The sequence below is a fragment of the Mobula birostris genome, chromosome 4, assembly GCF_030028105.1.
Source record: "Mobula birostris isolate sMobBir1 chromosome 4, sMobBir1.hap1, whole genome shotgun sequence".
NCBI classification, from domain to species: domain Eukaryota; kingdom Metazoa; phylum Chordata; class Chondrichthyes; order Myliobatiformes; family Myliobatidae; genus Mobula; species Mobula birostris.
In genome coordinates, this window is record NC_092373.1 from 203735597 (window position 1) to 203750628 (window position 15032).

The window sequence follows — 15032 nt, forward strand, 5'->3', positions numbered from 1 at the left end:
AAACTTTTTCCACTGAGCTTGGGTGAGCCTAGAACTAGAGTTTAAGGGTGAAAGGTGAAATGCTTAAAGGGAACCTGAGGTGAAACTTCTTCACTCAGAGGGTGGTGCAAATGTGGAATGAGTTGCCAGTAAAAGTGGTGGATTTGAGTGTGATTGCAGTATTTAAGAGAAGGCTCAATAGGTACATGGATGGGAGAGGAATGGTCCGGGTATAGGCTGATGGAATTAGGCAGAATAACAGTCTAGTTGGGCTGAAGGGCTTGTTTCTGTGCTATAGTGCTCTGTGACTATCACTCTAAGAATAGCAGCTGGATCATGTAAATCCATTGAGAAGGATAAGGAAATTGGGACTACACTTAAGGAGGAAATTAGGAAGGGAAAAAAGGGCCATGTTTTAGGAATCTCCTTTCTCTTATCTACCACCCCTAGTTCTGTAGGTTCATTACAAGTCGAAGGGCAGCTGGGTAGAGTATATGTCCCCTTAAGAATCAGTGGTAACATGGTGAAATAGGTGGAAGAGCAAGGTCTTAAATTAATACTTGTCATCTGTGTTTACCATGGAGAAGGATATTGAAGCTAGAGGGGTCAGGGAGGAAACAGTGAAATTGTGGAGCATCTCGCCATGAGGAAGAAGGAGGTGCTGGAGGTTCCAAAATGCAGGAGCTTGGATAAGTCAAGTGTATCCTAGGACATAAATGCAAGAGGTTCTGCAGATGCTGAAAATGAAGGGTCTCAGCCAGGAATGTTTATTCCTCTCCGTAGATGCTGCCTGACCTGCAGAGTTCATCAACATTTTGCGTGTGTTGTTCAAGATTTCCAGCATCTGCAAATCTCTTGTGTTCATGAATTTCATTAGGGTTTTTTTTGTGGAAGTAACCAAAAGGATTGATGAGGGTAAGAGAAGAGGAGTGAGCTTTTTTATTATTAGGGAGCAGATGTGGCCTGCGGCCTGTAGCCATTGGGCTTCTGGACTGAATTCACTCGCCTCAGCACTAAACTAACCCCGTGGCCTGCGGCCTGAAGCCATTGGGCTTCTGGACTGAATTCACTCGCCTCAGCACTAAACTAACCCCGTGGCCTGCGGCCTGAAGCCATTGGGCTTCTGGACTGAATTCACTCGCCTCAGCACTAAACTAACCCCGTGGCCTGCGGCCTGTAGCCATTGGGCTTCTGGACTGAATTCACTCGCCTCAGCACTAAACTAACCCCGTGGCCTGCGGCCTGAAGCCATTGGGCTTCTGGACTGAATTCACTCGCCTCAGCACTAAACTAACCCCGTGGCCTGCGGCCTGAAGCCATTGGGCTTCTGGACTGAATTCACTCGCCTCAGCACTAAACTAACCCCGTGGCTATGGCCTGTAGCCATTGGGCTTCTGGACTGAATTCACTCGCCTCAGCACTAAACTAACCCCGTGGCTATGGCCTGAAGCCATTGGGCTTCTGGACTGAATTCACTCGCCTCAGCACTAAACTAACCCCGTGGCTATGGCCTGTAGCCATTGGGCTTCTGGACTGAATTCACTCGCCTCAGCACTAAACTAACCCCGTGGCTATGGCCTGAAGCCATTGGGCTTCTGGACTGAATTCACTCGCCTCAGCACTAAACTAACCCCGTGGCTATGGCCTGTAGCCATTGGGCTTCTGGACTGAATTCACTCGCCTCAGCACTAAACTAACCCCGTGGCTATGGCCTGAAGCCATTGGGCTGTTGGATAGGCTGCAGCATTGAACCTGGCTCCATGACTGTGGACTCACTTTCGGGGACTCTGCGATTCATGTTCTGTGTGATATTTGCGTACTTTTTTTTACTGTTAGCATTATTTATTCTTTTTTCACGCATTGGCTGTTTGATGGTCTTTGGTGTTTGTGTGTGTGTGTGAGACAATTCTGGTCTTGCTCTGTTCATAAGGGATCGTCTCTCTCACAACGATGTGATTGGCACCACCTATCTGTGTATGCCAAAAATCTCAGCCCCCATTTTTAGTGGGTTCTATTGTGTTTCTTTGTTTTGTAGCAGCCTGTAAGAAGATGAATCTGAAGCTCGTACATAGTATGCCTACTTTGATAAAAAATGTACTTTGAACTTTGAGGTCAGGAGAGGATATTCCTGGGGGAATCATCCAATGAGCTACTCAAAAATAAGAAGGGATGAATGATTACTTTGATGGATAGTAACATCAGCCTCCCATAGCAACAGGAACTAGAGGAATAAATACTGTCTATGGGGAGATTTCAGATGAAAAAAAGAGGGTTGTAATAATCAGTAACACACACAAAATGATGGAGGAACTCAGCAGGTCAGGCAGCATCTATGGAAAGGAATAAACAGTCGATGTTTCAGGCCAAGACCCTTCCTTACCTCCCCTTTTCTTTCCAGTCCTGATGAAGGGTCTTGGCCTGAAACCTCAATAACTTATTCTCCTCCATAGATGCTGCCTGACCTGCTGAGTTCCTCCAGCATTTTGTGTGTGTTGCTCAGGATTTCCAGGATCTGCAGAGTCGCTTGTGTACAGGTTGTATTGGTACTGATTTTAATTTCCCTGGTATTTTTATTTATTTCTTGGGTTACAGCACAGAATGGGCCCTTCTGGTCCTTCAAGCCGTGCCGCCTAGCAAACCCCCAATTTAATGCTAGGCTAATCACAGGACAACTTACATTGATCAATTAACCTGCTAACCCGTACGTCTTTGCACTGTGCATGGAAACTGGAGCACCCGTAGGAGACCCAAGCAGTCACAGAGAGAATGTACAAACTCCTTGAAGGCAGTGGTGGGAATTGAACCTGGTCACTGGCACTCTAAAGTGTTGTGCTAACCACAATGCTACCACTGACTGGGATTGCCGTTGTTTTAAGGACCTGGATGGGGTGGAATTTGTTAAGGGTGTCCAGGAAAGGGAAATGCTTCCCACTGGACTGAAACCAAAAGAAATTCCTTCACTTGTAGAATTTATTTACTTAGATAAACAACGTGGTACAGGCCCTTCCAGCACTTCGAGCCACACTGCCCAGAAACCCAGCTATGTAATCCTAGCCAAACCACTGGATGATTTACAATGACCAATTAGCCTACTGACCGGTATGTCTTCAGACTGTGTGGAGGAAACTGGAGCACCCGGAGGAAATCCACACAAACACAGGAAGAACATTCAAACTTGCTTATAGGAAACACCGGAACTGAACTTCAAACTCCAATGAGCCACGCTGCAAAAGCATCGCACTAACCAGAGAGATGCAGAAGAGAATTTGCCGAATATTTTGAAGAGGGAAGCTTTTAAATCGAATAAAGATATCAAGGGGTCTGATGAACATGGAGACAGACGATCATCAATAATTGGAGGTTTGAATCGACGATTCTATTTTCTATTTCTGTGAATGATTTTAAGGTCCCCAGTGGCAATGGTGGGTTTTGAACTCGTGAAACTGTAGCAGGTGTTACCCCACGGAATTTGGTTCACTTGGACATTCACTATGACTGGAGCAGACCTGGTTCCTTACCCTAATTGGCAGCACGAGGCTTTGGTTCCACTGAGGGTTAGCGTTCTTCTCAATAATCTTACTGCAGACCTGGAAAAGAGAGTGGAAAGCATCACAAACACAAGCTTCTGGGGGATCAAATACAAACACAAGAGGGAGGGAGGAGAGAGTGAAAGAGGGCAAGAGAGAGAGAGAGAAAGAGTGAGAAAGGGGGTGAGGAAAACAGAAGGGGAGGGAGAGAGAGAGAAAGTGAGTGAAAGAAAGGGAGAGAGGAGCAGGAGGAGAGAGAGAGAAAGAGATAGGGCATGCGGGAAGGGAAAAGGAAGGAGACAGAGTAAGAGAGAGAAAGAAAGAAAGATGGAGAGAGTGAGAGGAAGAGAGGGAAAAGGGTGAGAGAGGGAGATGCAGAGAGAAGGAGAGGGAAGAGGCAGGGAGAGAAGGAGGAGTGAGGGAGGAAGAGAAAGAGAGAAAGAGGGAATGTGAGAGGGGAGGAGAGAGGTAGTGACAGTGGATACAGAGAAAGTGTGTATGGTATTATCTCACCATTTTTCCGGCAAAGTTCACTTCCACAAATGGGTCAACGAGGTTTTTCCTGTTGCTATCAAATCCAAAGATCTGTTTCACACTGTCGATTACAGCATCATCCACTAGTCAACCAGATTGAGTTCAACAAGAAACAATTAGCCGACAAGAGAAAACAGCTTCACATTCAAACAATCAAACCCAAGTACAGGAACAACACAGTTTAGACATGGAGTGAAACAACCTTCATAGTGCCTCGTTTGAGGCAGGTACAGACACAGAGTGAAACTCCATCCACACTGTCCCATCACACACTCCTGGGGTCAGACACAGAGTGAAATTCCCTCCACACTGTCCCATCACACACTCCTGGGGTCAGACACAGAGTGAAACTCTCTCCACACTGTCCCATCACACACTCCTGGGGTCAGATACAGAGTGAAGCTCCCTCCACACTCCTGGGGTCAGACACAGAGTGAAACTCTCTCCACACTGTCCCATCACACAGTCCCAGGGTCAGACACAGAGTGAAGCTCCCTCCACACTCCTGGGGTCAGACACAGAGTGAAACTCTCTCCACACTGTCCCATCACACAGTCCCAGGGTCAGACACAGAGTGAAACTCTCTCCACACTGTCCCATCACACACTCCTGGGGTCAGATACAGAGTGAACCTCCCTCTACTCTGTCATTATCACACACTCCCAGGGTCAGGCACAGAGTGAAGCTCCCTCCACACTTTCCCATCATACACTCCCAAGAGCAGACACAGAGTGAAGCTCCCTCCACACTCCTGGGGTCAGACACAGAGTGAAACTCTCTCCACACTGTCCCATCACACACTCCCAGGGTCAGATACAGAGTGAAGCTCCCTCTACACTGTCCTATCACATTCTCTGAGGGTCAGACACAGAGTGAACCTCCCTCTACTCTGTCATTATCACACACTTCCAGGGTCAGGCACAGAGTGAAGCTCCCTCCACACTCTCCCATCACACACCCTCAGGGCAGAGATGGTTTGGGTTAGTTTGAGAGGTGACAGCAGTGGACACAGTGGTTTAGGGTTAAGTAACTGGACCAATCCAGTGGTCACTCCCCAATATTTGGCAACTGTACAGAGCACTCTGTACCCCTGACTCTTCCCATGAATCTAAATCTTCAGGAGATGGAGAGAAGTTACCATTGCCCCACCCATAGCCACGCCTCAGTTTCAGAAACCACTAATCAGCACGTACTCTGTGGAAGGTCTTCTGCTCGGTAAACCTTCAGCATGAAATAGGCACTCCGCAGAGAGACACCATTGGGCCGGAGAAGGTTCGTCTCGATGTCCTCTTTGTCATCAGAAGCATCCTTCTTCTCCAGCTGAAACACAGGCAGTGCATTGCTCATTGCATGTGTGTCCGCAACTTCTGAGTAAGCATCTATCAGACCTCGTCTGTAGCTGGACCTGAGATCTGTTACCTGTCACCTATAGATACCCAGAACACTGCATCGTTTGATCTCCTGCACCTCCTTCCAATGGTCCCACCTCTGTTCCCATCATCGAAGCAGTCTGTCCTTGCTCAGCTCCTTTCCAGAATAACACTAAGCATTCCATACACAAACACGCCGACAAAGAAACAGGCAGGAAAAATCATTGCCGACACTACCCGCCCTGTAAACTGCCTTTTCCAAAAGCTCCCTTCTATAGTGTTATTAAAACAAAATCTTCACACCATCTTAAAAACTTCTTTCCCCAGACAGTTAATCTCATCAACCATTCTAGCCATAAACACAAGAGATTCTGCTGATGTTAGAAGTCCTGAGTAACACACACAAAATACTGGAGGAACTCAGCAGGTCGGGTACCATCCATAAGAGGTCGATGTTTCGGACCAAGACCCCTGATCAGGATCGGAAAGTTAGAGAGAAGAAGCCAGAGTAGGAAAGTAGGGGGAGAAGAACAAGTACAAGTTGAGAGGTGATTGGTGAAACCAGGTGAGGGGGGGAGGGAGGATGATATGAGAAGCTGGGAGATGATAGGTGGAAGAGCTAAAGGGCTGAAGAAGGAGGAATCTGATAGGAGAGGGGAGTGGGCCATGGGAGAAAGGGAAGGAGGAGGGTCACAGAGGGAGTTGATAATCAGGTGAGGAGAAGAGAAGGGGTAAGGGGGGAGTCAGTATGGGGAAAGGGAAAAGAGAGAAGGGGAAGTGGGGAGAAATTACCAGAAGTTGAAACATCAATGCTCATGGTGTCAAGTTGAAAGCTACCCAGACAGAATTTGAAGTGTTGCCTTCCAACCTGAAAGTGGCATCATCGTGGCAGTAGAGGAGGCCATGGACCAACAGGGATATTTAAGGGATTTTCAGATAGGCACATAGATTAGCAAAAAAAGTGGGGGTTATGGGCTGTGTAGGAGGGAAGGATTAGAATGATCGTGGGGCGGGTTAAAAGGTCGTCACAACATCATGGACCGAAGGGCTGTAATTTTCTATGTTCTGTGAGAATAGATCAGAGATTTCGAGTGGTGCCTCACCTCCCAACACAACAGAGATTTCGAGTGGTGCCTCTCCACCATCTGCAGTGCACAACTGAGGAGTGTGATAGAAATAAGGGTAGAGGCAGCAATACTTAGGAAGTTCGACGTGATCCAGATTTTCAGAGCTGAGCAGATTGGGGCCCTCTTAAATATTCACACTATCAACTGCTGGTGCACGGCGCTAACAGGGTCTACAACAACTATTACAGGTATTCTTGCTCAGGCTATGCCAACAGCGCTTAAAATTATCATCCCTTTTATTTGCCATTTCCTCCCTGGGGAAAGTCTCTGGCTGCCCGCTCTACTTTTGTCTCTTATCGTCTTGTACACCTTTATCATGTCACCTCTCATCCTCCTTCACTCCAAAGAGACAAGCCCTAGCTCATTCAACCTATCTGCATAAGGCAAGTTCGCTAATTCAGGCAGCATCCTGGTAAATCTCCTCTGCCCGCTCTTAAAATTTCCACATCCTTCCTATGATGAGGCAGCCAGAACTGAATGAAATATTCCAAGTGTGATTTAACCAATGTTTTATAGAGGTGCAATATTAGCTCACAGCTCTTAAACTCATCTCCAACTAATGAAGGGCCCCTCATACTAGCCATTTCCACCCTGGGAAAAAGTCTCTGGCTATCCACTCATCTATGCCTCTATCAAGTCAGCTCCCATCTTGGTTCGCTCCTGACTCATTCAGCCTGTCCCCATGATTAAGTTTACAATATTTGATGAGAAAGAGGAATCTGAACTCACAGGTGCTTCGTCGCCAGTGGCAAGCACGATGAGGTTGACCTTCAAGTAACCTTTGGCACCAGCAGCCAGGTCATCGGGGTCGGAGAGAAGAAGCCACTTCCTGAGAAAAGCGTGTTCTGCCAATAGAGATAGGGAGATGAGGGAAATATCTGACACAACTTCATGATGAGGCAAAGTGATTCCCAGCCAATGAAATACATTATCTTACACATTTTCACTATGTGGCAAAGTGATTGCCAGCCAATGAAATACATCTGAAGACACAAGAGACTGCAGATGCTGGAATTTTTTTTTTTGCGAGATACAGTGCAGAACTGGTTTTTCCAGCCAGTGAGTCACACCTTCCAGCAACCCACCTATTTAACCCAGCCTTATCAAATGACAATTGACAGTGACCAATTAACCTACCAACTGGTACACATTTGGACTGTGGGAGGAAACCGGAGCACCCGGAGGAAACTCACGTACAAACTCCGTCAGATGAGGCCGGAACTGAACTCCAAACTCCATCCTACTAACCACTACACTACCATGGTGTCACTCACAAAGAGATGGAGGAATTCCTCCTCTGTCCCCTTTTCTTTCTGTTCCTCACTATCTAGCCCCCATCACCACATCTATTTCCACTCTCCACATTCCTCCCACTGGTTCACCTTCTCTGTTCCATGTTCCACCATCCTCCCCCCACGTCAGATTCCATCATCTTCAGCCAGCCCTTTGACCCTTCCACCTCTCACTTGTCACCTTCTCATGCCATTCCCACTCTCCTAAACTACCTTATGTATTTATATCTACTGTGTTTTTATAATTATTGCATTCTTTATCTCTTTTTGTACTACTTCAGATCTGGAGTAACAACTCTTTTGTTCTCCTTTACACTTAAGAATGGGAAATGACATTAAACAATCTTAAATCTTGAACTACTGAATCTTGAATCTGCTTATTACCCATCCTCACCTGGATCCACCCATCTCTTGCTCCACCTACCATCTGTACTGCTCTATGTTCTATGTTCTATCTGCATGCTAAACTTGTTTGATTTCTGCGTGAGAACACCTAGATCCATCAATGCTGTGCACATTTAGTCTGCCTTTTTGATCCCTGCATAAGCCACATGTAGCACACACGCGGTATCTGTAGCACCCTTTCACTTCCTAATCTCATTTAGCCTTGACCAATAAGTGCACGGTTCAGCAAATCAATTGAAGATGATCACACTTGTAGTTCTGCACATAGTCCCGAGTAAATTCCTATCCTTAATCCAGTCTGTAACGCTGGTGAAACAGAGCAGGGAGAATCTGAGACAAGGGGAGAAAAACACAGAAGCTGACAGTATGAGAACGACAGGCAGAGAGAAAAACATAAAGACAGGTTCATATTGTTCTGTACCGCTCTATGTTCTGTGTTTTGTATTCTCCCATAGCTAACACACTAATCCTGGCAGCATCATCGTGAAGCTCTTCTGCGCCCTCTCCAAAGCATTCATGCCCTTCCTGTAATGGCGCGGCCAGAACAGTATGAACTCTACTGAGGGAGAGCTGCACTCTCAGACGATCTTCCTTTCAAATGAAATGTTAATCCCTCAGGAACAGAGACAGATGTAAACTGTACTGCAGTGTTATCCAAAGAACAGGGGACATTTCCGTGGCTACTTTTTATCCTTCAGTCAACACAGGGCCAAAATATTAGTCAATTATTGTGTTACTTGTTGGACACTTTTGCTATGTGTGATGCCTCCACTGATTTCAGAGAGAAGTTAAGACCATTAGACCATAATTCATAGGAGCAGAATTAGGCCAGACAGCCCATGAATCCTGCTCCACCATCCCACCATGGCTCATTTATGTCCTTCTCAACTCCATTCTCCTCTGTAACTGAAAGCTGAAATGAACCATAATGAAGCTGAAAGATGCAAATCTAAGATAAATCACCTGGACCAGATGGACTTCACCCCAGAGTTCGGAAGGAGGTAGCTGAAGATGTTAATGCTGGGGTTTAAACTAGAGTTGCAGGGTGATGGAAACCAGAGTGCCAGAACAGTTAGTGGAGAGGTTGTGGAGGCAGATGATGGTAAGACCTCAGACAAAGTTAGGAGTCAAAAGGTTGAGCATGGTGCGACAAAATCAAAAAGAACATAGCATAAAACATAGAATAGTACAGCACAGTACAGGCCCTTCAGCCCACAATGTTGTGCTGACCCTCAAACCCTGCCTCCCATATAACCCCCCAACTTAAGTTCCTCCATATACCTGTCTAGTAGTCTCTTAAATTTCATTGACTCAGGCAGTGCATTCCACGCACCAACCACTCTCTGAGTAAAAAACCTTCCTCTAATATCCCCCTTGAACTTCCCACCCCTTACCTTAAAGCCATGTCCTCTTGTATTGAGCAGTGCTGCCCTGGGGAAGAGGTACTGGCTATCCACTCTATCTATTCCTCTTAATATCTTGTATACCTCTATCATATCTCCTCTCATCCTCCTTCTCTCCAAAGAGTAAAGCCCTAGCTCCCTTAATCTCTGATCATAATCCATACTCTCCAAACCAGGCAGCATCCTGGTAAATCTCCTCTGTACCTTTTCCAATGCTTCCACATCCTTCCCATAGTGAGGCGACCAGAACTGGACACAGTACTCCAAGTGTGGCCTAACCAGAGTTTTATAGAGCTGCATCGTTACCTCGTGACTCTTAAACTCTACCCCTTGACTTATGAAAGCTAACACCCTATAAGCTTTCTTAACTACCCCATCTACCTGTGAGGCAACTTTCAGGGATCTGTGGACAATCTGTGGAAAGGGTGAATACAGGACGGACGGTGTTGTATCTGAATGTGCGCAGCGTACGGAATGAGGTAGATGAACTTGCAGCACAGTTACAGATTGGCAGGTATGATGTAGGCATCACTGAATCATGGCTGAAAGATTATAGTTGGGAGCTTAATGTCCAAGGATACACATTGTATCAAAAAGATAGGCAAGAAGGCAGAGGGGGTGGAATTGCTCTGTAAAAATGAAATCAAATAATTAGGAAGAGATGACATAGGGCTGGAAGGTGTTGAATCATTGTGGATACAAGGGTAAAAAGACACTTATGGGAGTTCCACACAGGCCACCAAACAGTAGTGAAGATGTTGCTACAAATTACAACGGGAGATGGAAAATGCATGCCAAAAGGGCAATGTTACAATAGTCATGGGGGATTTCAGTACACAGGTAGGTTGGGAAAATCAGATTGGTGCTGATGACAGAAGGAGGGATTTCCTAGAGTGCCTACAAGATGGCTTTTTAGAGAAGCATGTGGTTGAGCCCACTAGGGGATCAGCTATTCTGGATTGGGTGTTGTGCAATGAACCAGAAATGATCAGAGAGCTTAAGGTAAAAGAACTCTCAGGGAAAACTGATAATTTGATCATAATTTGATCAAATTAACACTGAAATTTGAGAAGGAGAAACTAAAATCAGATGTATCACTATTACAGTGTAGTAAAGGGAAGTACAGAGGCATGAGAGAGGAGTTGGCCAGAAGTGATTGTCCATTATGGACATTAAATCCTTGGACACTACCTCACTTTTTTAATATACAGTATTTCTGCTTTTTGCACTTTTTAAAAATCTATTCAAGATACATATACTGTAATTGATTTACTTGTTTATTTATTATTATAATTTTTATTTTATTTAGTTTTTTTTCTCTTCTAGATTATGTATTGCATTGAACGGCTGCTGCAAAGTTAACAAATTTCAAGTCACATGCCGGTGATAAAAAACCTGATTCTGATTCTGAAAGAACACTCGCAGGGATGACAGCAGAGCAACAATAGCTAGAATTTCTGGAAGTAATTCAGAAAACGTAGGATATATACATCCTAAAGAGGAAGAAGTTTCTAGACGAAAGATGATACAACTGTGGCTAACGAGAGAAGTCAAAGCCAACATAAAAGCCAAAGGGAAGGCATATAATAGAGCAACCATTAATGGGAAGTGAGGGGTGTTGGGAAGTATTTGAAAACCAACAGGAGGCAACGAAAAATCATTAAGAAGATAAAGATAGAATACAAAAGTAAGCCAGCCAATAATATTAAAAAGGACATCAAAATATCCTTCAGATACATAAAGTGAAAAAAAGAGGCGAGACTGGATATCAGAGCCCTGGAAAATGATGCTGCAGAGGTAGTAATGGGGGACAAAGTAATGGCAGACGAAACTGAAGAAGTATTTTGCATCAGTCTTCATTGTGGAGGACACTAGCAGTATGTGGAAGTTCCAGGTATCATGGGGACATGAAGTACGTGAAGTTACCATAACTAGAGAGCAGATTCTTGGGAAACTAAAAGGTCTGAAGGGGGATAAATCACCTGGATCAGACGCTGTACACCCCAGAATTATGAAAGAGGTGGCTGAAGGGATTGTGGAGGCATTAGTAATGATCTTTCAAGAATCATTAGTTTCTGGAATGGTTCCGGAAGACTGGAAAATTGCAAATGTCACTCCATTCTTCAAGAAGGGAGAGAGGCAGAAGAAAGGAAACTATAGGCCAATTAGTCTGACCTTAGTGGTTAGGAAGATTTTGGAGTCGATTGTTAAGAATAAGGTCTCAGGCACTTGAAGGCACATGATAAAATAGGTCGTAGTCTGCCTGGTTTCCTCAAGGGAAAATCTTGCCTGACAAATCTGTTGGAATTCTTTGAGGAAATAACGAGCAGGATAGACAAAGGACAATCGGTTGATGTTGTGTAACTGGATTTTCAGAAGGCCTTTGACAAGGTACCACACATGGCACTGCTTAACAAGCTCTGAGCCCATGGTATTACAGGAAAGATCCTAGCATGGACAAAGCAGTGGCTGATTGACAGGAGGCAGAGAGTGGGAATAAAGGGAGCCTTTTTTGACTGGCTGCCGGTGACCAGTGCTGTTCCACAGGGGTCTGTGTTGGGACCAATTCTTTTTACGTTATATGTCAATGATTTAGATGAATGAATTGATAGCTTAGTTGCAAAGTTTGCAGACGATATGAAGATAGGTGGAGGGGCAGGTAGTCTTGAGGAAATAGAGAGACTACAGAAGGGCTTAGATGGAGTACGAGAACTGGCAAAGAAGTGGCAGATGGAATACAGTGTCAGAAAGTGTATGGTCATGCACTTTGGTAGAAGAAATGAAAGGATTGACTATTTTCTAAATGGAGAGAAAATTCAAAAATCTGAGATGCAAAGGGACTTTGGAGTCCTTGAGCAGGATTCCGTAAAGGTTAATTTGCAGGTTGAGTCTATGGTGAGGAAGGCAAATGCGATTTTAGCATTCATTTCAAGAGGACTAAAATATAAAAGCAAGGATATAATGTTGAGACTTTATAAAGCACTGGTGAGCAGTTTTATGCCCCTTCTTTTAAAAGGGATGTGCTGAAACCGGAGAGGGTTCAAAGGAGGTTCATGGAAATGATTCCATGATTAAATGGTCTGTCATATGAAGAGCATCTGATGGCTCTGGGCTTGTATTCACTAGAATTCAGAAGAACCTCATTGAAACCTATCGAATGGTGAAAGGCTTGATAGAGTGGATGTGGAGAGAATGTTCCCTATAGTGGGAGAGTCTAAGACCAGAGGACACACTCTCAGAATAGAGGGGTATCCTTTTAGAACAGAGATGAGGAATTTCTTTAGCCAGAGAGGTGAATCTGTGGAATTCTTTGCCACAGGCACTGTCAAGGCCAGGTCTTTATGTATATTTAAGGCAGTGGTTGATTGATTCTTGATTGGTCAGAGCATAAGGGGGTACAGGGAGAAGGCAGGAGATTGGGGCTGAGAGGAAAATTGTAACAGACATGGTGAAATGTTGGAGTAGACTCAATGGGCCAAATGGCCTAATTCTTCTCCTATATCTTATGGTCTTATTGTCTTATGGAAGAGATTGTGGGGGAACTACTAATGATCTTTCAAGCATCATTAGATTCTGGCATGACCTTGCAAAACCAGAAAATTCCAAATTTCACTCCAATCTTCAAGAAGGAAGAGCAACAGAGAAATGGAAATTATAGGCCAGTTAGCCTGACCTCAGTGGTTGAGAAAATTGTTAAGAATAAGGTTTCACTATACTTGGAGCCACATGATAAAATATGCCAAAGTCAGCATGGTTTCCTTCAGGGGAAAACTTTCCTGACAAATCTATTGGAATTCTTTGAAGAAATGACAAGCAGGATAGACAAAGGGGAATCAGTGGATGTTGTGTACTTGGATTTTCAGAAGGACTTTGACAAGGTGCCAAACATGAGGCTCCTTAACAAATTATGAGCCCATGGTATTGTAGGAAAATACTAGCATGGATAAAGCAGTGACTGATTGGCAGGAGACAAAGAGTGAGAATAAAAGGGGTCTATTCTATTTGGCTGCCGGGGACTAGTGGTGTTCCACAGGGGTCTTTATTGGGAACACTTCTTTTCATATTATATGTCAACTATTTAAATGATGGAATTGATAGCTTTGTGGCCAAGTTTGTGGATAATATGAACCATAGAATCATAGAAACCTGCAGCATATTACAGGCCCACAATGTTGTGCCGATCATGCAGCCTTCTCTAGAAACAGCCTAGAATTTCCCTACCACATAGCCCTCTATTTTTCTCAGCTCCATGTACCTATCTAACAGACTCTTAAAAAAAACCTAATGAAGAAAGATATGAAGGGGCAGGTAGCATTGAAGAAGCAGAAGGACCGAGACAGATTAGGAGACTGGACAAAGAAGTGGCAGATAGAATACAATGTCAGGAAGTGTCTGGTCATGAACTTTGGGAGGAGGAATAATAGCTTAGCCTATTTCCTAAACGGGCAGAAAATCCAAAACTCTAAAAGTGTGAAGGGACTTGGAAGTCTTTTTGCAGGATTTCCTGAAGGTTAACTTGCAAGTTACCAACGCAATGCGATATTCACATTCACATTCACTTCCAGAGGACTAGAATAGACTTGGCCTCCACAACCATCTGTGCCAATGAATTTCAAGGAAGTGAAGTACTAGTAATCACTTCTTAAAACCTCAAAAATAGTTTAAAATAGAACACACTGTTGCCAACGGATTCCAAACTGTTGTATCACCATGGCAAAGTAAGGAAAAGTAGGACTTCATGGGTGTGGTTAGGTTCCAGGTGTTCAGGTCCATGAAGAGAGGAAGAGGGAGGGATATTGGCTTCTCATAGGACAGGATGAAACAGAGGGTAAATAATGTGGAAATTTTGAATTTTCATACTGTTTGATTTACAATATCTTTGTTATTTTCTTTGGAGTTTTACAATTTATGCATGTGAATATTTTATATAACTACCTCTTCATCATTATGTGCCGTGACCTATTACACAGGCGATTGTGGTCCCATGACCATGATTGCTTTTGGCAAATTTTTCTACAGAACTGGTTTGCCATTGCCTTCTTCTGGGCAGTGTCTTTACAAGGCAGGTGACCCCTGCCATTATCAATACTCTTGAGAGATTGTCTGCCTGGCGTCAGTGGTCGCATAACCAGGACTTGCGATATGCACCAGCTGCTCATATGGCCATCCATCACCTGTTCCCATAGCTTCACGTGACCCCGATCAGGGGGCTAGGCAGGTGCCACACCTTGCCCAAGGGTGACCTGCAGGCTAGCAGAGGGACGGAGTGCCTTGCACCTCCCTTGGTGGCTACCTGAATAACTGCCTATATATATATATATATATATACACAGCAATTGTTTAGCATGTTTCCTAGTGGTCGCAGTATGTATATGCAATTGTTCAGTGTTTCCCC

At 44.6% G+C, this 15032-nt stretch overlaps 1 protein-coding gene across 6 annotated transcripts in view; it reads right to left on the reverse strand.

The window, feature by feature from the left end:
• Positions 1-15032, reverse strand: part of dysf (dysferlin, limb girdle muscular dystrophy 2B (autosomal recessive)) — a 391959-nt gene that overhangs the window by 253241 nt on the left and 123686 nt on the right. For all 6 annotated transcript variants that reach the window (XM_072256784.1, XM_072256786.1, XM_072256783.1 and 3 more), the window contains exons 11-14: positions 7267-7382; positions 5234-5360; positions 4020-4123; positions 3498-3566 (exon numbers count right to left, since the gene is read on the reverse strand). In XM_072256784.1, the coding sequence (XP_072112885.1) occupies positions 3498-3566; positions 4020-4123; positions 5234-5360; positions 7267-7382 (416 nt within the window). The remainder of the gene's footprint in view (positions 1-3497; positions 3567-4019; positions 4124-5233; positions 5361-7266; positions 7383-15032) is intronic.